The 19,275-nt window shown below is 40.1% G+C and overlaps 2 protein-coding genes across 6 annotated transcripts in view; one reads left to right on the top strand and one right to left on the bottom strand.

Annotated features, from left to right (window-relative positions):
* Window positions 1–1,647: 1,647 nt before the first annotated feature.
* Window positions 1,648–18,298, top strand: rec114 (REC114 meiotic recombination protein). 2 transcript variants are annotated; one of them, XM_035418353.1, is made up of 6 exons: window positions 1,648–1,792; window positions 2,362–2,451; window positions 8,140–8,223; window positions 14,257–14,406; window positions 16,683–16,757; window positions 17,314–18,298. In XM_035418353.1, exons 1-6 carry the CDS (start codon window positions 1,658–1,660, stop codon window positions 17,476–17,478), a joined length of 699 nt encoding a protein of 232 aa, XP_035274244.1. In that variant the 5' UTR covers window positions 1,648–1,657; the 3' UTR covers window positions 17,479–18,298. The 2 variants fall into 2 exon arrangements, with proteins under 2 accessions (XP_035274244.1, XP_035274245.1); XM_035418354.1 differs by lacking the exons at window positions 1,648–1,792; window positions 2,362–2,451 and adding an exon at window positions 7,982–8,028.
* Window positions 17,808–19,275, bottom strand: part of LOC118227640 (neuroplastin-like) — a 28,495-nt gene continuing 27,027 nt past the window's right edge. For 2 of the 4 annotated variants that reach the window (XM_035418349.1, XM_035418351.1), the window contains exons 8-9: window positions 19,107–19,183; window positions 17,808–18,840 (exon numbers count right to left, since the gene is read on the bottom strand). In XM_035418349.1, coding sequence (XP_035274240.1) covers window positions 19,123–19,183 — 61 coding nt within the window. In that variant the 3' untranslated portion in view covers window positions 17,808–18,840; window positions 19,107–19,122. Of the gene's footprint in view, window positions 19,184–19,275 lie in introns of all 4 variants that reach the window. The other 2 variants (XM_035418348.1, XM_035418350.1) reach the window with 1 other exon arrangement.

Below are 19,275 nucleotides of genomic sequence, written 5' to 3'. Positions count from 1 at the left end.
AATAATATTATCCAGTGTCTGCACTGGAACAAATACACAAGAACACGTAAGCAAGCAGCTGCCATCACCAGTAGTAAAGTCCCCCGATTCAAAGTTGAAGTTATTGCTGCCAGAGGTGCAAATGCGCGGGTTTTTCATAGCGCACATCTGGACATTATAGTTTGCTACGGGCAACCGACTGAAAACATTTTTTTAAAAGCATACCCAGAAGATATCAATTTAAAGTGCATCAAGACTGACCTCTATACACCCTTATGCTACATATAAAATTAAATACTTAAACACATTTGATACACGAAACACAACATTATCATTCAACTCTTGCACCTATTGCATTTAACTTTACATTACTGGTTTATGTAGCCTATTTACTTGTTCTAAATACGTTAAATAGAAACGTTAGGCCTATATTGTAGGCTAAAACATAACTTACCACTGTCACATTAGGCTATAATACCATTAACAATTATGGATGGAATCCAATTCAACGCTCTTTCATAGTTGCTTTACATGCAACATTTACAAATGTAATAATTAATTTCTCAAGCAATAATAATGCATCAACAGAGGTCAGATAACAAATAGGCTACATCATAAGTCATTTTCGTTCCGCTCTATGAATTCGGATTCATTGCTTTATAAAAATCTTTTATAAATTTGAGTAAGCACGTGCATAAAAGGACAGCACTCAAGGTTTTTCAGTTAAAGCCAAGCAAACGTTTCAGTTATATAGGCTACCTTCATTGTAAGGCGCACATTTTGATACAGGCTTCCACAGTTAGTGGTCTACGTAAGTAACATAAGTTTATGTAGCTACGCGTTGCACAAAGCTTTTAGGCTTCATCAGTAGGCAAACCTGTTCCTGGAGTGCCACCACCAGTATTAGGTCACCCAGTGTTCAGACAGCATCGATTTCTGCTACACGTCGCAAGGTTTCTGAGTTTTACGTTGTTTTCTCGTCAAATATGCCTGTTTGTATAAGCTATGATTCTGCACGTCAGCCAAGTGGTTGTGCAAACATTGAGCGTTAATCACGTGTAAGTTATAGTTATAAATGCATCGAAAGCTGTCAAAACAGTCTTTCGACTCAGCACCAGTCATGCCAAGAAAACCCAGCTTCTTATGTGGTATCCAGCAACTATACGCATAATTTATCATAATAAATGGGGATAGAACTATGACGCAGTCCTACCGTATGTAGAATAATTAGCCTATGCAAGTTTGCTCCATAAACAAGCACACGCGCGCTTACAGAAAGAACCGATGGATCATTGTTCCTTTCACTTGGCCTACATTTTGTCAAGCTCATAAAACGTAGATCAGCCACGTCCAAACTTTTATACAGTCTATGGTCGAAACCATCAACGCTAGAGATCCTTCCTCCAATTCGAAACCGACTACTAACATCAAAGATACTTCCCCTGTATTTGCTAACACACCAAAGTTACTTCATCTCAATTATTTTTGACCATACTACTAATTTTACGCCAGTCAGCATGTTACGTGCGGATAATATGCAGTTTCGAACCTTTTTAATAGTCACTTGAATTTCGAACACAACCACTCTCTCCACCACAGAAGTTCTGTTGTCTCAACTTTTCCCTTATGTGTCAGTGCATTCTGGGATACTGTCACACAAACGTGGAATGTATGAAAAATGGCGGCGAAAATTGATTCAAAGGGGAAACAAAACGATGAGGTTTTCAACACCAACAAATCGTGCTGGCGACTGAAACGATATGGACGGTTTTTACCCCCGACTTCCAAATGCGACAGGACCTCCTCCTGGAAGGTTTCTCATTTTAAACCACGTTAAAACATCAAGCCCACTCACTGTCTGCAGAGCTGGTTATTTAACGCTAGCATAATTTGTCGAAGTGTTGGTAACCAGCAGTTAAATGACAAGCTGGTAAATATTTATGGTATGAAGAATATAGGCAGGTCAGTGGTAAAAAAGCATCCAGTGCGTTGGTAAAGAAGGTATAACTTTACATATTGTTTGACTAGGATAGGTGACTATTTGTGGCTGTATTATACTGGCGAGTAGCTAGCTAATGCCTGTCAGGGGCCAATGGAGTTGGGTCTGTAGGTAGATTCAGTGCCAAAATATATATTAGCATTACCTAGCTACCGAACTACACCAGGTGCTTAAAGCCTTTGGATATTAGCCTAACTCCCACGCTTTAGGCACTAGACAGGGTTCTGAGAATGCCTTTGGTCTCCAGTCGGGCCCACCGACTAACCCTCATGACAGGTTACACCGTTGACAGACTGGCCTTACATATACTTACTTTTAAAATTTTGTGTGTAAGTCTACAGTCTGATTCTGACAATGATCAGTTTGGTAAAAATGTTTTCTAGGTCTTTGAGCCCAGTGACACTGCAGGGCATCTGGCGTTAACCATTGTGCAGTCAGGACACCTGCTTGTTTCCCAAGACCAGGAACTTTTGGTAAGGGAAGGTTCTGCATTTCCACCCTAAAGATGTTACTCTACAAAACACACTTCCTCCCCTCCACCTCACTGTCGGTTTTTAGTCTACAGAGTGAAAAATTACATGCGCTGAAATATGTTGAAATAAAAGATATTATCAAGATATTAGTGCACTTTCACTATATGAGCAAATGTAACAATTGTAGCTGCTTTCATATTTTGTGAGTTAAAGAAAGGAAAAGGGTACAATATGACAAAAAGATTAACTGGCATTCATGCGGGTGGCTCAGTGGTCACTTTTTTAAGTCCACCTGCTTGATAACGCTAATAGCTTGCTGCTCCTCCAAACAGCGAATCATGTGGTTGCAACTCAATATATCCATGCAGACATGGTGAAGAGGTTTATTTGTTGTTCAGCCAAACATTATTATGGGCAAGGTGTGTGAACTAAGCGACTTTGACCATGGTGTGATTGTTGGTGCCAGATGTGGTGATTCCCGGATTTGCCAGGATTTGCATGCACCCGTCTCACAGAGAATGTAAATTTGGGCTTTCCTAGAGGGTAAAGGGAGTCCTACCTGATACTACATAGGTTACTGTATGACACTAGTTTTCATATCAAGGATTTTTCATAAATTTGATAGTGGAAATTAAAATGAAATTTATAAGCACAGTTGTCAGCCGAGGAATGATGCCACAGGGCTTTTCTACTTCTAATCTGGGGATTATTATTATCAATGTTTATTTAGCAAGCTTTTTTGCTGAAGATAACTTAAATGGCAGTCATGGGTTCTGGTGTGATACACATGTTTTTTAACAGGAGCAAGGATAGGTGTTTAAATATCTTCAGTTTTTAATATGTTTTTGTGTACATGCATGAATGCATGTGCATGTGTAAGATAGCTTTTTTAAAAATTAAGGGTTATAAAGGTCATTAAAAAATCTGAGTTTTATGCTGTGTGCTGTTGTCTAGCAGTAAGAGGGAAACTGGAGCAAGACTGCTCTGACATGCCAGTAATGCTACAGTTAACCTGAATGTTTATTAATGGTCCACATTTGGTCATGTCAGTTCCTGTATTACAAACTTGTGGGGTTTCATTCAAATATAGTACATATAAACCCAGTTTGCTCTTGTACAGTATGGAGGATATCTCAATTCTAGCTGAATTGTACATTTTCCCCTTAAACGCCACAGCTAAGCTCCATTTTCTCCTGCTCCTCAAAATAATGATGATAATGGTATTTTTGTCTGATCCTTCTGTGTGTTTTTAGTCTGAATGCAGAGGAGCACTTGAGTGAGGATAATTTGAATCCAGGAAATAAATTACTGTTTACCTCTGTCGATAGATTAGGAAGAAGCCCTTGTGGGCCAATATGTGAGCAACTGCATTGAAAGTTATGTATAGCTATGTGTCATATCAGTGAATTTAAGACTTCAGTCAAGACTATTAGCGATTTGCTATGTCTAATTAATACACAGCAGGGAGGTATTGTTCTTTACCTACTACATGTTTATTTATTATATAAAATGTTACTGGTGAATGTAAATTGCTGTTATTATTTAGGCAGGTATTGGTAGTTCACATTCATCTTGTAATATTTTCAGTTTTGGAATTGACTTCTGATATTTTTCCGTTTTTGCCTGTCATTGTAAATTCAGAGAAACCAGCAATCCCAAACTGTTCTTTTGTGCATAATTATGAATGCCCTCTGCTCTGTTCTTGCACACCAGGGCTATTCAGCTGGTAGCCTACGGACCACACACATAGTGTTGTGTGCTCATTGGAAAAAGTACCATTCAGATCCATCAAAAATCACGGCTCTTTCAAGGTCTTCATCTGCACAGCGTCAGCAGCGTACCCCGACCTGTGTTTGAATAATAAGCAATAGCTGCAAATATTTTAAGTCGGCATTTACTTTACTGAGGCTAACTACAATACATCTTATTTTTACATTGTTTAATAAATAGAACATGGAAAATATTTGGCTCGCATGCACCATTTTAAGAAATACTCTGTCCCCCAGGAAGTAGCGCAAAGAGGTAGCTTCCCAGCTAACGCGAAACGTTCTCACAGTGTTGCTGCCATGTCATAGTAATGTTATAACGTTGTCAGAACATTCCAGTAACATTATGAGAACATGTTGTGTTAGCTGGGTTAGGCATCAGAGAGCAGAAGAGTCACCTTCAGCACCAAGCTTCGTGTCTTTTCCAAGAGCCAGCCAGAGAGACGACAACCATAGCAACCATGCGCCATTTTTATTTATTTTTTATCTCCACCAGTGACAAACTGCCAAGCTAAGCCAGAGGTGCCAGCTAAGGCCACATATTTATTTAGGTCAAAGCGTAAAGTCCTTTGGGAAGAGAGGTTAGTGCCCACGGATAGATTGGTGTGCTTAATCTTAATGCTACTGCATGTTTTTCAGAAGCTTATGAGGAAAGGAAAGAGCTCCTTCTGGGAATTTAATTAACAAAATTTTTAAATTGCAGTAGCTCAGAAAAAAACATTGAGGTCCACCATAATAGTGAGGAGCCTATGCGACAGGAATACCAGCCGACATTAACAGTTATATTTGCTGTGACTGTCCAGAAGCTTCCCTGAACATTGTCACATTTATGATGTGTATTGTAAATTTTTTTATTTTGTTTAGTTTCTTTAGTGGCTACCAGTTAGTCCATGGTGGGCTGTGTTTGCCCCATAGACTAGAAAATATATGGACTAAGTCACTGTGACATCACCCACTGACTCTCCATTGGCTTGGTGAAACTCGTTTTAAGTGCTCCGGAAGATAAATTTGTGGGCGCCGCCATGTTGTACAAGTTGGAGCCAGAGACTGCACAGTAGGCAAGTGGACCCATATATGGGCATGAAGTCCAGTTGTCCACTAAGCATGTGAGATACAGTGACTCGGCAGAGACACAAACTGTCCCTGATTCGTCCACAAAATATTACAATCTTGTCCAAATAACACAATAACTTAACAATTAGGCACATGGTGAGACATTAGATGAAGAAAACAAACCTATTATGACTACATTTTCTTGTGGGGAAAAAACTGACTTCGTATTTTGAATGTATTGTTACCGTTGACGTACATTGAAACGGGTGGTTGAAACACTTATACTGGAGCCAGTTGCACTGGCACTAGTGAGCAACATCTCTCGACGAGATCTGGCTGTGAGCTTGAAAAACCACGCCTGGATTTGGCCGCTTGGTTTTCCCCCATTTCACTAGTTTAATTGCACAGGGGGGTATTTCCTGAAGTAGGGTTACTGAGTTAGCTGGAAAACTGCATTGAGTAAAAACCGGAACCCTCCCAAATCTGGAACATCCCCCTGCTCTAAGGTGTCATGTGATCTATGCTGTGACACGGAGAAGAGTAGAGGATGGATTACGCAGGCTTCTGCGCGCACGTGCTAAATCAGACCTGTGCCCCAGGTAAATGATGGTCAGATTTTATAAATTTAAAAAAAAAAAGAGAGAGAGAGACAGAGAGAATAATCGGATCGGCTCAGAACATCTCAGTAGAGAGAGAAAATGATAATCTGCTTTGAATCTTAAAATTCTTTTATAACACATGATGTTTATGTAACAGCCGATGTGAAGAAGGGTTTGTTAAATTTAGGCCGAGTAAATTCAAGTCTTCTTGAAGTTGGAAAACCTGAGTCCTGTGTGAAAGGTGCTTTTAAAAAAACTTTTAATATAGCCACGATATATCTATCTATCTATATATATATATATATATATATGTATGTAGCCTATACTTTGGTTTACTTTTTTTTTGGTTAATGGCATTATTTCACTCAAAGTGAAATGCCCATAAAAGCAATATGTTTACCAAACAGCATCAGTGGGGAGAACTAATTGATCAGTGAGGTCTAGTAGACCGGAGAAGACCGGAGAAAGGAACAGGCAATATCAGCTGAGCTAAATGTGCTACAGAAACCTAAACACACAGCTACAGAGTGCAACGGTATCACTGCCATTGGAAAGCGGAACAGTTTGGGTAATTTCTAAAAGATTAGATGATGGTTCCACACGCCTTATTTCTTAAAGGCTTCTGTTTTCATCTTGTCTCTACTAAATGCTGAAGCTGGGTGGTAGAGTGTGCTGGGAGCATGGGAGCACTGGATATCCAGGCGTGGAATACAGGTGGGGAATTAATATTAATGAAACGAGAGTTACTATTAGGAGTGTTTCATTCAAATTGGGCGCATGTATAATGTGATAATCTGCATTAATTCACTACTGCCGTTATGCATACTGTAGGAGCAGAAAAAACCACAGGCCGTGAGCAGATTGTTTGATAAAAACAGGGAATGTTTGTTGCAGAACTATTTTATCCTATCTCCATAGAAAGAAAATAGGCAGCCTTATTTAGTCCTGTAATACTTCAGAAAAGTGTGGTAAAATAGCCCCTTCAATTAAGTTTCATAAGTTTAAAAGTTAAATGCTTTTATAAGAACTATTCCTTTTTCACACTTAGTGTTGACATTCCGATTTGTCATTATTGAATATTATTATCATTGAGAGTTGATTGCAGCACCAGATTTAAATTAAAAGCCATCAAAAAAGTACTCATTATTTACTATTAATATAATGCAATTGACATGATACAATTTCCTATAACAACTAGACAAGTATTTAACCCATAGGCTGCTTGCGCACAATCAATGTCAAAAGCTCAATACGGCATGAGACCAGTAAATTCCTATGTAGGGAGCGTTGTTCCTGTAGGGCGAGGGCGCACTTAATCAGTAACCACATTTTCATATACTCCTCAGATCTGGAAATTCATTTTGTCCTCTGTAGGGGACATGAGTCTGATATTAATCTGTAGAACCATATGTTCTACTATGCTGAAATATCGACTACAAGGGGCATTCAATAAAAATGATATATTTTCATTGAAACATGTTTTTGTCACTCAAGACACTTGTATTATGTCAAAAACGAAATTTAATACATAAACATTTTTTCTGTCTGGTAGTCATGTGTAGTCAGCATCTTACTTGGCGTTGAACGTAGAGTTTGATGCTTGTCATGCTTGTAGAATAGACTTTTTGGAATGTTTTTCAAATTTACAAGTCGGTGTTCCAGAACTCCATTGCTTTCAGTTACCAGTAGTGATTGTTACATCAGCATTAGAATGTTCAGTTAAAAACATTCTAATCACATTTGTGATCTTACAACTTAAATGGTTAAATATGTTTTTTTGTTTTTCCCGAGTACCAGGTTTCACTTAAATGCATACTAATGGTAGATCAACTCTGAGTCTTGTAGCCCCGTCTGCATGCTGTTACATTGACAGTGATGCGCCATGGTCCGATACAGCCAGTTGGCCTGATGGCATTTTTTCCTGTTCCACAGTACGTGTATTTTCAGTAGATATCAGCCTTCCAAGCACAGGGGTCGCATACAGTAGTTGGTGAGCTGAGCATCAGAGCTCTCCTCTTCTGTGACAGAGAGGAGTTCCTTGTGCAGTAGAGCCCTCTGCTGGCAGGTTTGTGTTACTACAGTAAACCAGGGAGTGCTCATTAGTAGCTCGGATGGAAGAGGGGAAGAGTGGGGGGGGCTTGGCCATGCCTTTGTTGCTGGTATTTCAGTTGATAGAAATATCATGGCTATTCTTAACTACTCTCATTAGCTGCAAAAGCTCTGAATGTACCTTGTGACTGCCTGTAATTTAGTTTCCAATTTTGTTCCAGGAAGGCTTCTCCCTGATCGGCGCTCCGAGCTTCCTGAAAGTGCAGCGGAAGTCCGACATCCTGCTGTTCCGCATGATGGCCAAGGTGAGCGTGCGCGTGGTAATCCGGGCCAGTGGGAATTTTGATTTAAAAGTATGAAAAATAAATAATTATTCAGTGTTGGTGTTGTTACGGAACGGGGAAAATACAGTGGGTTTATTCAAAGGGAATTAATTAAAAAAATTGGTGGTTAATGTTAATGTAAAATGATTTTATACCGGTGTCTAGAGACATAAGCTGCTAGGCAAACAACATGGAATCTTCCCTTTTGCAGAATTCAAAAATGGCTGTGAGTGCACGCAGAAAGTTAATTGCAGCCAGAGCATACTATTATCTATCTAAATGAGCCACCTCTGGTGAGTGTTTATTAAATTACAGTCATTTAGCAGATACTCTTATCCAGGGCAAATAAGCATGTAGGGCAATAACAGTTCATTCTCCTTATTTATGCGAGCAGTAATGCCTGACCTGGCTAACAGGATTAGCATACCAGCGAGTATATATATGCAACATCACTAATGCACTGAAAAACTAATGAAGGTTAATTATGGTACCACATTCTGTGTGCGTGCACATATGTATACACTCAGTGGCGACATTATTAGGTAGGCCTGTCAAGTATTAGGTAGGATTCCCTTTTGCCTCCACCAAACTGCTAATCTTGTGACTGCAACTCGATGTATAAAGCAGACGTGGTGAAGAGGTTTGGTTGTTTTTTCGACCGAACATCAGAATGGTCAAGATGCGCGATCAAAGCAACTTTGACCGTGGTATGGTTGTTGGTGCCAGACGCAGTGGGTCCAGCATCTCAGAAGCAGCTGCCCTCCTAGGATTTTCCCACACTACAGTGGAGGAGTAAACCATAGAATGCAGGGTTTTTCCTGGCTCAAAATCGGCCTTAGGTGGCGACTGTGTGACAGCGACTGCGGTCTGTCTGGCTTTACTGCCACCGTCACCTCGACGTATTGTCTCCCCATATTTAGCTACATTTATGTAAAGTTCTTGTCTTCAAAAGGCCGCCACCATGTATTGAGATGTAGGCTATGCAAAACGAAACGTGACAAAAATAAAAAATGTAATATTTTTTGAAGGTTATTATAATTGATAGAATTGAGGAGAAAATATAGCCTACTGTATAGTAAAGGATTTGCACATTGTAAGGGGGTCATTCTACAGGAATAGGGCTATTTGACATTGTAATATATCTTGAAGAGCATTTAATTTTTGTCATTCAAAACTTAGGGTACAATAATAATTTACCTATTAACTTAATGAATCCACACAAATGCCAGCTTACTGTATTTAAATTTTTTTTAATGAATTCATAATATTTTATATATATATATAATATATTTTTTGTCACTGGCGTTACTTGTACCGTACACAACATTAAAGGCTTTTCAGAATTTTATTTCTCACTTCAGTTTGGATAGATACAGAAAAACAGTGTAGATTTAGATTAATAGTAGAATTCACTTAATTGCATAATGGATTGGGCATTTGCATAGAATTACCAAATCCCAAACCATTTTCCATTGATTCCGTTCCAAGTGATTGCACATTTGCATAAACCATTAGTGTATATTTCGGATGTTTTCACGGAATTATGTTCAATTACATAGCATAGTGGTCTATAAATATGCGTTAAAAGTCGGCAGATGTGGCATAAATAAACCGAGAACACGAAACCGCAAAAATGTACGAAGGTAGGCAGTTTCTGTTTAAAATCACATCGAGTGAGGACGACCGAGAGGCACTCTGTTTCATTATTTTATGCAATTGAACAGATTCTACTGTAGTTAATTTAGCGTGTCTAAGGTCGCACCTAAACCTGAAAGCAGTAAAAACTTAAAATGCTGTATCATTCACCACGTAATTATACCAATACATTCACGGACCATTTCTGATCGTTTTACAGGTTATTTATTTATTTTGCTCCTATAAGCCGCTTGATAAAACACTTAGGCGGACAAGCTAAGACATTTAAATGAAGGAAACCCCTGGAATTCTGCAATAAACAAAAAGAGATGCAGAGAGCAGTAGTTCTGTCTGAGAGATGTCAGAGAATGGCCAGACTGTTTCAAGCTAACAGAAAGGCCACAAATGGTCCAAAACAACTCTTACAACATTGAGGCGCAGACGAGCATCTCTGAACGCAAAACACGTTGAACCTTGAAGCGGATGGGCTGCAGCAGCAGAAGACATCATCAACACCAGCGTTTTTGGAGGGGCTCCTGTAAGCTACTTGCTGACTTTTTTGCTCCATGACAGACCTTTCCAAGCACTTTATGATCTGTTATGCAAAGGCAGACGTCTGTAAACCTTCAGTAGCTGGACACTCCGTTTTTTAGAGACAGGTGATTATGCATGAGGTTGTCCATCCCAATGAGATCTTAGAAAGTGAGAGCGGGAAGAACTGTTTGAGCACAGCGTAGACCAGGGCTGCCCAGCCCTGTTCCTGGAGATTTACCATCCTGTAGGCTTACGCTAACAAAGCACACCTCATTCAACAGCTGGAGATCTCATTGTGCTGCTAATGAGCAGAATCAGGTGTACCGAACTAGGGTTGAAATAAAGTCCTACAGGACAGTAGGTCTCCAGGAACAGGGTTTGGCAGCCCTGGCATAGACATTCAGTACCATGTGCTTGGCATCTTTTGGGCCCTCTGCTTCGTCAACCTTAATGTGTTTCCGTGGGCACAGATCTCATCAACGGACACATGAAATTGGATTTTTGAGGCTGTTGAATACATTAGCCTCATTGGACCCTGGTTCAGACTTTCATTTGAGTTTCCATAATCGGTTATTAACTTAATACCATTCCACCGGCCTCGAGTGTTCCCGTCCTATAACTGTCCATCTAATTTCTGTTTTTGGTTCTTATTAAGTGCCCTAATCATTCTTTTCAGGTCTGTTTGAGCTTGAAACTATCCTTATCACAACTAAGGACAGCAGTTATCTTTCTGTTGACAGCTGTTATTAATATTTACTTACCTGTGGTTTGTTGTGAGGAAAACATTTGACAGTCGTACATAGTTTAACATTTTCTGTACTGATATAATCAGTGACACAACTTGAGTTAATGTATATCATCCATGGCAGTAGAACAGACTAACCATACAGGTCTTTGCCGATGCAGGTTGAAGGTAAACAATTTCCTAAGGATTCTGTCATTTAACACAGGCACATGTTTTGTTGCGTGTTGCAGGTTGCTTTAGAGAATTTAGGCATCACTCACTCACGAGTGAGGCAGTGTGGTCAACAACAGTAATTTGGTGTTAGGGCTTCAAGTGTCCCCGTGAGGTGGCCGGGATGTCATCGTTGTTTGCTCACGTGTAGCCAGTTTCAACCACCATACTTTCCCGTTTCCCAAGGAGCAGACATTTCCTGTAACTGAGCTTAGAAAATTCGTGTCGCGCATTAGATTGTTCGTCACTCATATTACTCCACTTCAGCCCTCTCTGTGTGGCCACTTCCCAGGGACCACCCCAGAGCCAGTCTGTAATCTAGAACCATATGTCCTGGTTTGGCGGGCCGCAGGTAGTGAAACGTTTCTTCAGACTGTGTAGACGATCCGGGTTTGTCCCTTTCACGCTCTGCCAAATAGAGCTCCGGAAGGTCACTGCGATGATTAAAATATAACTGCACTGGGTCATCACGATCCGAACGGCTTCTTGCGGATTATTATTATTATCGAATTTATTCATTACCGTTAGCGCTGCGTGTATGCTTGCACGCACTCATAAATGCGTTGCAGGATCAGTGAGCTGTTTCGTGCTGTTGGCCCGTGCTGGGCTGTTCTCACCTGCCTGCTAATGGGCATATTGTTTTTGTTTTTTTATTATTAAAATCATTTATTCAATCATGACATTTCCAGCGTGTTCCCATTTAAAGTCCGCTTTGACTTACGCTACCGAGTAGCATGCTTTGCTCCAAACACCGATATAAATCTTGAATGAAAGAAACGAGAATATCGCATTTGTAATTGGTGTCCTTGAATTCTTGTCATAATTAGCATTTTTCAGAAAAGAAACAACACCTGATTGAACAGCTTGAGTCATTTGTTATGAAGCCAGCTTTATTTACTATCTAGATTACACATTGATGTGGGCAATGGCATTGTGAATGTTTGGCAGCAGCGGTTTGCCGAGACAAGAGTTTAATTGGTAATTAAATGCCCTGGATTAAGTAGTTCTGAGCCATGACTCGAATTCTAAGCAGTCTCTTGGCATGAATATTGGCTGTGAACGGGGGTATTCCTCGACATTCTACCCTGACTAGCCTGGCTTTTCACCTGTGAAATGTTTATAAGTTACATAAGGCTTTGTACCAAGATCGTATCTTACAGATCAGGTACGCACTACTACACATCAAAATGGAAATGGATCTGTGTTCAGCTCAGACATTAAGCAGGGCCAGACTTTCAAAATGGAATCTCCAAGATAAACATGAAAAGCAGCACAAACCTATAGAATGAGATATGGAACAGCATAACCTTGCTCTGAAATGCATTTGATTACTATTGATCTTCACATAGCTGACAAGTGCCTGAGTGTTCATGCGTAATATATCATGTTATATAAGAGAAGCAAGATGGTCATTTTAGACCTAATCTCAATGGTGAGCTGTATTGTAAATCAGCCTGCCCAGCTGCTAATTGCATAAAGCCAGCAAACGAAACATATTAAGACAGCTACATTTATTTAGCTGGCCAACTGAACATGTGTGATGTTACTGGGGCGACATAGCTCAGGAGGTAAGACCGATTGTCTGGCAGTCGGAGGGTTGCCAGTTCAAACTCCGCCCTGGGCGTGTCGAAGTGTCCTTGAGCAAGACACCTAATCCTTAACTGCTCTGGCGAATGAGAGGCATCAGTTGTAAAGCGCTTTGGATAAAAGCGCTAGATAAAGGCAGTCCATTTACAGCATATCCTAGAGCAGTCATGCATATGTCTGGCCATGGAGGCTAGTAGTACTGCTGGAGTTAATTGATCGATTAATGCTAATGATTGGGTAGAGATGCAACTTACCTGGTGTCCAACAATTAAATAAGTCCTGATTCTAGGGGAAGATTGAAAACCAGCAGTGCCACTACTGCCCTCGAGGGTCATATTTGAGTATCCCTGCCCTTGAAAAAGAAGTTACAGTTTGTGAGATTGGTTTCCACTAAAAATTTTGTAATCCGATTGGTTCCAGCCAGCGTTTAATCATTTGCTGACATGCAACCAGAGAATTTTCCAGTTAGAATCTCTGCCTTTAACTGGACATCACCAATACAAGGTAGTGATTCTGCAGAAGTAATTTACCCTTGGTTTGTTACTAAAGCATTTTCCCAGAATTTGGGTGTGCTTGGGTGGATCTCAATGTTAACCAGCTCCTGCTTCAATTGAGACAATGATCCAAAACACAAAAGTTCACACCTGATAAAAATTTATGTTTTGAAGTGGCCTTGTCAATGTCCTGACTTGAGCCCAATAGATATGCTGTGGCAGGCCCTGAAACAAGCAGTTCATGCCGGAAAACCTACCCATTTGTCTGAATTAAAGCAGTTCTGCAAAGAAGAGTGGGCTAAAATTCTTCCTCAACAATGTGATAGACAGATATCAAATTATAGGAAGCGTTTGCTTGCAGTTATTGCTACTAAAGTTGGTGCAACCAGTTAAGTTTAAGGGGGAAATTACTTTTCCATGTGTGATATGAGTGTTTTATAACTTTTGTCATTAAATAAATGAAATAATACATTTTTTAATGTGTTTTGAGTATATTCTGTTTCCCTTTGTCTAATATTTTATTTTGTCTAAAGATCTGAAACCATTACAGTGTGACAAATATGCAGTAATAGGGGAAATCAGGAAGGGGGCAAATACTTTTTCATGCCACTGTATACTGAAGCAATGTAGGTTAAGTGCCTTGGTCAAGGGTATAAGAGCAGGTCATTACCTTGGAATCAAGCCTCCAACCTCAGGGATACAAGCCTGGCTCTCTACAACATTATAACTAACCCAGTTCTCTAACGGAGTAGGTCCCTAACCATTTTAAAAATGATTGACTGACCTGCGTGTGTGTGTGTGTGTGTGTAGGGGGAGAGCCGCATGTTCAGGCTGCAGTTCGAGGGCTCCAGCAGGGAGGAGGCGCTGGAGGAGTGCGCCAGCGCGGCGCGGAGGCTCCAGGAGTACCTGCCCGTCGGCGCGCCGCAGACGAACCCGCCTCCCAGCGCCCAGGAGCACGGGGTAGGACAGGGCTTCTGGAACAGACCGCAGGAACAATGGGGAACGTCTTAGCGGACCACCTGGGCATTCAAATGAAATGATTTAAAAATCAAATAGTGCTACACGAGAGACTCCCAGTTGGCCAGCGGGTTAATTAAACCAAAGCCGCATTAGCGATGTGCAGCTAGCTGGCTTGCTGCCGCGTCCATATTGCTAGGTTTTGTTTAAATTTGGAACACCCGTTCCGACTGTTGACCGAAAAACCGTTTGTGCTTATTATGCATTTAAAATATGGTCGTTCTAAGTCCTTCATGGAGCACAGTCTGCGAGCCGTTGCCTTACGTTCATGCAAATCACCCGAAATACAGTATTTGCATACTAAGAACCCAGATCCTGTTTGCAAATCGTTTATGCAAAGAGGGGATAAGGAAACTTAAAGGAGACAAGCTACAGAATATTTCCGGCTGTAGCATTCAAACTTCAGACTTATTAATGTTCCTTCTTTAAACAGAATTAGGATGTATATAGTTTTGTTACTAATGTGCTGCAAGTATGCAATTATGTACTGTCCTCATAAAGCAAAGCCAGAGTATGTTTTATTTATTTATTTCTATTTTTAATGGCAGCACCGAGAAAACAAAACTATGAATCAACTGGCTATCTAGCCCCCCGTTTAACAAGTGGGAATAACTGATATTTACATTTAGTTGGTAACTGGTCTTTGCTGCACCCTACTGGCAAACTCTTTAAATTACACTTTAAAATATTACTAAAGTTACATAAAACATTCTGGATAACGGCTCTGCTTCATAAAGTTTGAAGAATCGGTGTGCACTTAGCTGCTGCCTGTTAGAAAACATGCAATGAATACCAAAGAAAACACTGCATGTAAATTAGTGGAGGGTACACATATGTGACCTTCCTGATATCATGGATTCTACCATTTGGACTAGCAGAACCAGAGGATATGATGTAATGAAAAATTACCATAACGAGTGTGTCGTTTATGTTTATGGCTTTCGTAGGGTAATCATCTGATGGTGTTTCTGTTGAGTGTCCTGTTGAAGGCCATTGTGATTAATTCAGAAAGTTGCAGATCATAGACAGGCTGCACCAAACTCAGCAAACCATTTCTTCATGGACCTTGCTTTGTGCACGGGGGCGCTGTCATGCCGAAACGGGAAAGGGCCTTCCCCAAACTGCTGCCACAACATTAGAAGCGCACAGTTCTCTATAATGCCTTTGTAACCTGTAGGATTGAGGTTTCCCTTCACTGGAACTAAGGGGCCTTGCTCAAACAATGAAAAACAGCCCCAGACCATTATTCCTCTTCCCCTGAGGAAAAACATGGCAAAGCATTCTTATCCCCACTACCTTGTGTTAGGCTGCTCCACACTAGATGGTGCTGTTTGCTTGCTAGATACGCCCTTGTGTTTTTATTTTGAAAGTGTTTGCTTGAGTATGTGCCTTTGATTACTAAGATATGTGTTAGAATTAGACATAATATATCATTTTATTTTCTATTCTATTTTTACTTTTTTCATACAATATTTTTGTATTTGAAAGCATCAAGATACAGTATACTTACTTATACTTGCAGTATACTGAGAAACCAAGTTATATATTTCTATTCTCCTGAAGCAAATTTGTTCTATTCATGTTTTTTGAATACTTTGGAACTTTTTTATATTATGACTGAATATTTGCTTATTTTCTTGCAGAAGTATTTGAACACATGTTACATATTGCTTATATTATTTACCTTCGTTCGTTTATTATTAGGAAGAAGACCTGGGAATATTGACACATTTAATTTCAGTGGACTCAGAGTGGGTGCGAAGTAGCAGGCAAATTAGCACTGATTAAGCATTACACATTGGTGTAACTTAATTATTGAATTTCCCTTTTTATTAATGCACAGATCTAAATATGAATAAGGCTTGCTTTAATCAGTCAATCAATACTGAATCTGTAAGCTCAGATGATTACATCGGAGGCTTGTTCAGTTATGCACCTGCTACACAGCATTACAGCCATATATTTTAACCTACCGTTCTCATATAGTCACCCACATTCATTATGCAGCAGCTGTGGAGGTGGTTCTCGGTGAATGAGCTGAAATTGCAAGGGAATTTGTACTGCTTGTGTACTGCAAATTGCTGTTGCTGTTGCAGTTGTACTGTATACAATCAGAGAAGCCATACACACACTTGTCTCTAAGATACATCCCTACACTTAGTGATTTGTAAAGGTTTTCTGTCCCAAGTAACGTAATCCTTGTTTGCCCTGCCATTTAGACATCCATGGAGGAGACATCTGATGACGTACCTGGAGTCAAACAAGACTCAGTATCTGTGAGAGAGCTTGTGCAGGTTCAGTAGCAGTCTTATTGTACTCTGGGGAAGGGATGTGAAGCATTACAGATTTTATAGTTTTGCGTACATGGCGATGGAAAATAAGTCAGTCATTATATTCTGATCAGCTTCAACAAAGAACCCTAAGAAAACAGGCGGACGAGAAGACGATTTCAACCTTGAACGATGTGTCTTGGAGTCAAATGTGTTTTGGATGAAATCACAATATTTAACAAATGTGCGCTACAGAACCTGTTAAGCAGTGCTTCAGCTATTAGGTAATATTTATTTAGTTACATACGTTTAATTTGTTTACACAGCACCGAAAACAGTATGACCACAGCCATCAGGTTCAAAAATAACCCATGGACCTGTTAACACTTGGATTTGATACAGTTACAGCGCAACCTTTTCCAAGCTATGCGATAAAACGTAGAGAGAATATTAGCTATTGCACCACACACATTTGTGATACATGTTCATTCTGGGAACATTTGATCATTTGTTAGTCTTCCTGGTTTGGCCCGTACCCCCTCCCCCCACCGCCTCCTGTTCTTACTCCGTTCCTCCTCAGTCTTTCCTGGGGCAGCCTGGCTCCTCCCTGCCTCTGGCGTACTGCCACTCTGCCCTACCGAGCCAGGAGCTGGGGCCCTTCCTCCGACTCTGCCTCCTGGACCACAGCTTCCCAGCACTGGTGGAGGAGGTGGAGAATGAGCTGAAGAAACTGGCCCAGGACTAGGACAGCGAGCCAATCAGGCGCCCAAGCTGGATGAAATGGAACTGGCAGGTGGTACGGGAGGCTGTCCTCTGGTTTTGTTGCCGTGGCTAATTTAGAGATATTCAAGGTTTGGTAACACACCTGCCTTGGTCTAAACTTAGTCCTTGATTTTGGCTCACAATCAGAGACTTTTTCTTTGCTTTTTTTTGCTGACACAGTTTGGCAATTTCACTGATCACCAAAATTAATTTTTTAAAATTGTGTTGGAAAATACTCTTTAAAATGACGTTTGCTGTTTGTTGTTTTTATCCATCTTTATAATATTTCTGAAAAGAAACGAGACACATTGGTACTTTGGAGTGGTTTATTCTTAAAAATGATTGGTTTCACATGTTCTTTGTGGCCTTTTACTCCCTCCTGCTGTCCACCCTAATGTAGGTCAATTTCCATTGCAACACACTTATACATGGTATTTATAGAGAAGTCATGCAGCTACAGAAGTGTATTATAGTACACCAGTTTTGTAAAGTGATCCCACAACATTAAAGCTTTATTATTGAGAAAATCAAACTGCTCTCGCCTTGAAATTTGAATAGGCCTATATGAGTAAATATTGCATAGGATATTAGCCATGCTTTATAATATTTTCAATGCAATAAAAATAAAAAATGTAGAGAATGTGCGTTATAAAATAAAGTTTATACAGACTTGCTATAATAATTAACACTTATTTGTAATATGTACAAGACATCTAATTGCACCATTTAATTGCTGTTTTCAGTACTTGATATATAGTACATTTTCTTCATTCATTTCTCCTTGATTAAATACTTTGGACACCGTGAAGCCCTTACTTTATAACTAACCGGTAATATTCCTTATTCAATTCCACTGTATCAAATCATATGCAATGGAATGATAGAATGTACAAAAAAGTATTCTACCAGAATAAAGCAGTGTTTTTTTCCTTTTGGAAGTTTTTGATTAAAAACAACAACAACAAAAACAAGCATAATCCATTTTCTGCAAAGCTGCTTAACAATTCAACAAAAAGTTGTTTCTTAATATCATGCAATTCATAATAAAACAAAAGGTTAAAATAGTCTTTGCCAATGAAAATGATAAATAAAAAAATGACAACGAAAAAGCAACACGAAGAGCACACAGAAAAAATGTGTACACTTTCTTAACAGACTGAAGCGATATCCGTCCCAGCGTTCTGACGTTAAGACTGAACAAGGCATGCTTAAAATGGCCACCACACCCTCGGCCTTCAGTGGAGAGGTGTTAAGGGTCATACTCCAAAATTGACATGCTTCGTTGAAAATTGCCAGGAGCTCCGTCCTAGGTTCCTGCACACGGGCAAGATACTCATTTAGACATCTGGAAAGGAAGAAGAAACTGAGGAGGGACGTTACCCCCAGGACAACAACGCCGACTCCCTGTTTCCCGCCGGCAGTCGGATGGAGACCTGTCGTGATGGCTTTTACCTCAACGTTAACTGCATCGTAAAGGTGAATGGGCGGTTCAGTAGTACGCTGTGTGTTGATTAGTCGGCAGTTGTTATTAATGGGATTACCATATGAATAAATTACTGCTGTCAAGAGGAGCATTGTCGGCATGTAGGCAGTCCGGGAGAAAGTACTCACTCGGTGGTCAGTCTGCTTAGTTTGTGTTCCTCTGGCGCAGGTTTTTGTCTTTGTGGTTGTTTGTGGAATTTGTTTTCCTGATGGAGCGAAGACCATGAGAAAAGTTACTTCCGGGTGCATTTAACCAGAGTAGCGCAAATCATTATTTTCTTTTTTTTAAAATGACGAT

The sequence above is a fragment of the Anguilla anguilla genome, chromosome 5, assembly GCF_013347855.1.
Source record: "Anguilla anguilla isolate fAngAng1 chromosome 5, fAngAng1.pri, whole genome shotgun sequence".
NCBI lineage: Eukaryota > Metazoa > Chordata > Actinopteri > Anguilliformes > Anguillidae > Anguilla > Anguilla anguilla.
The sequence above is the reverse complement of the archived record's forward strand: the minus strand, read 5'-3'. Positions and strand labels throughout refer to the sequence as shown.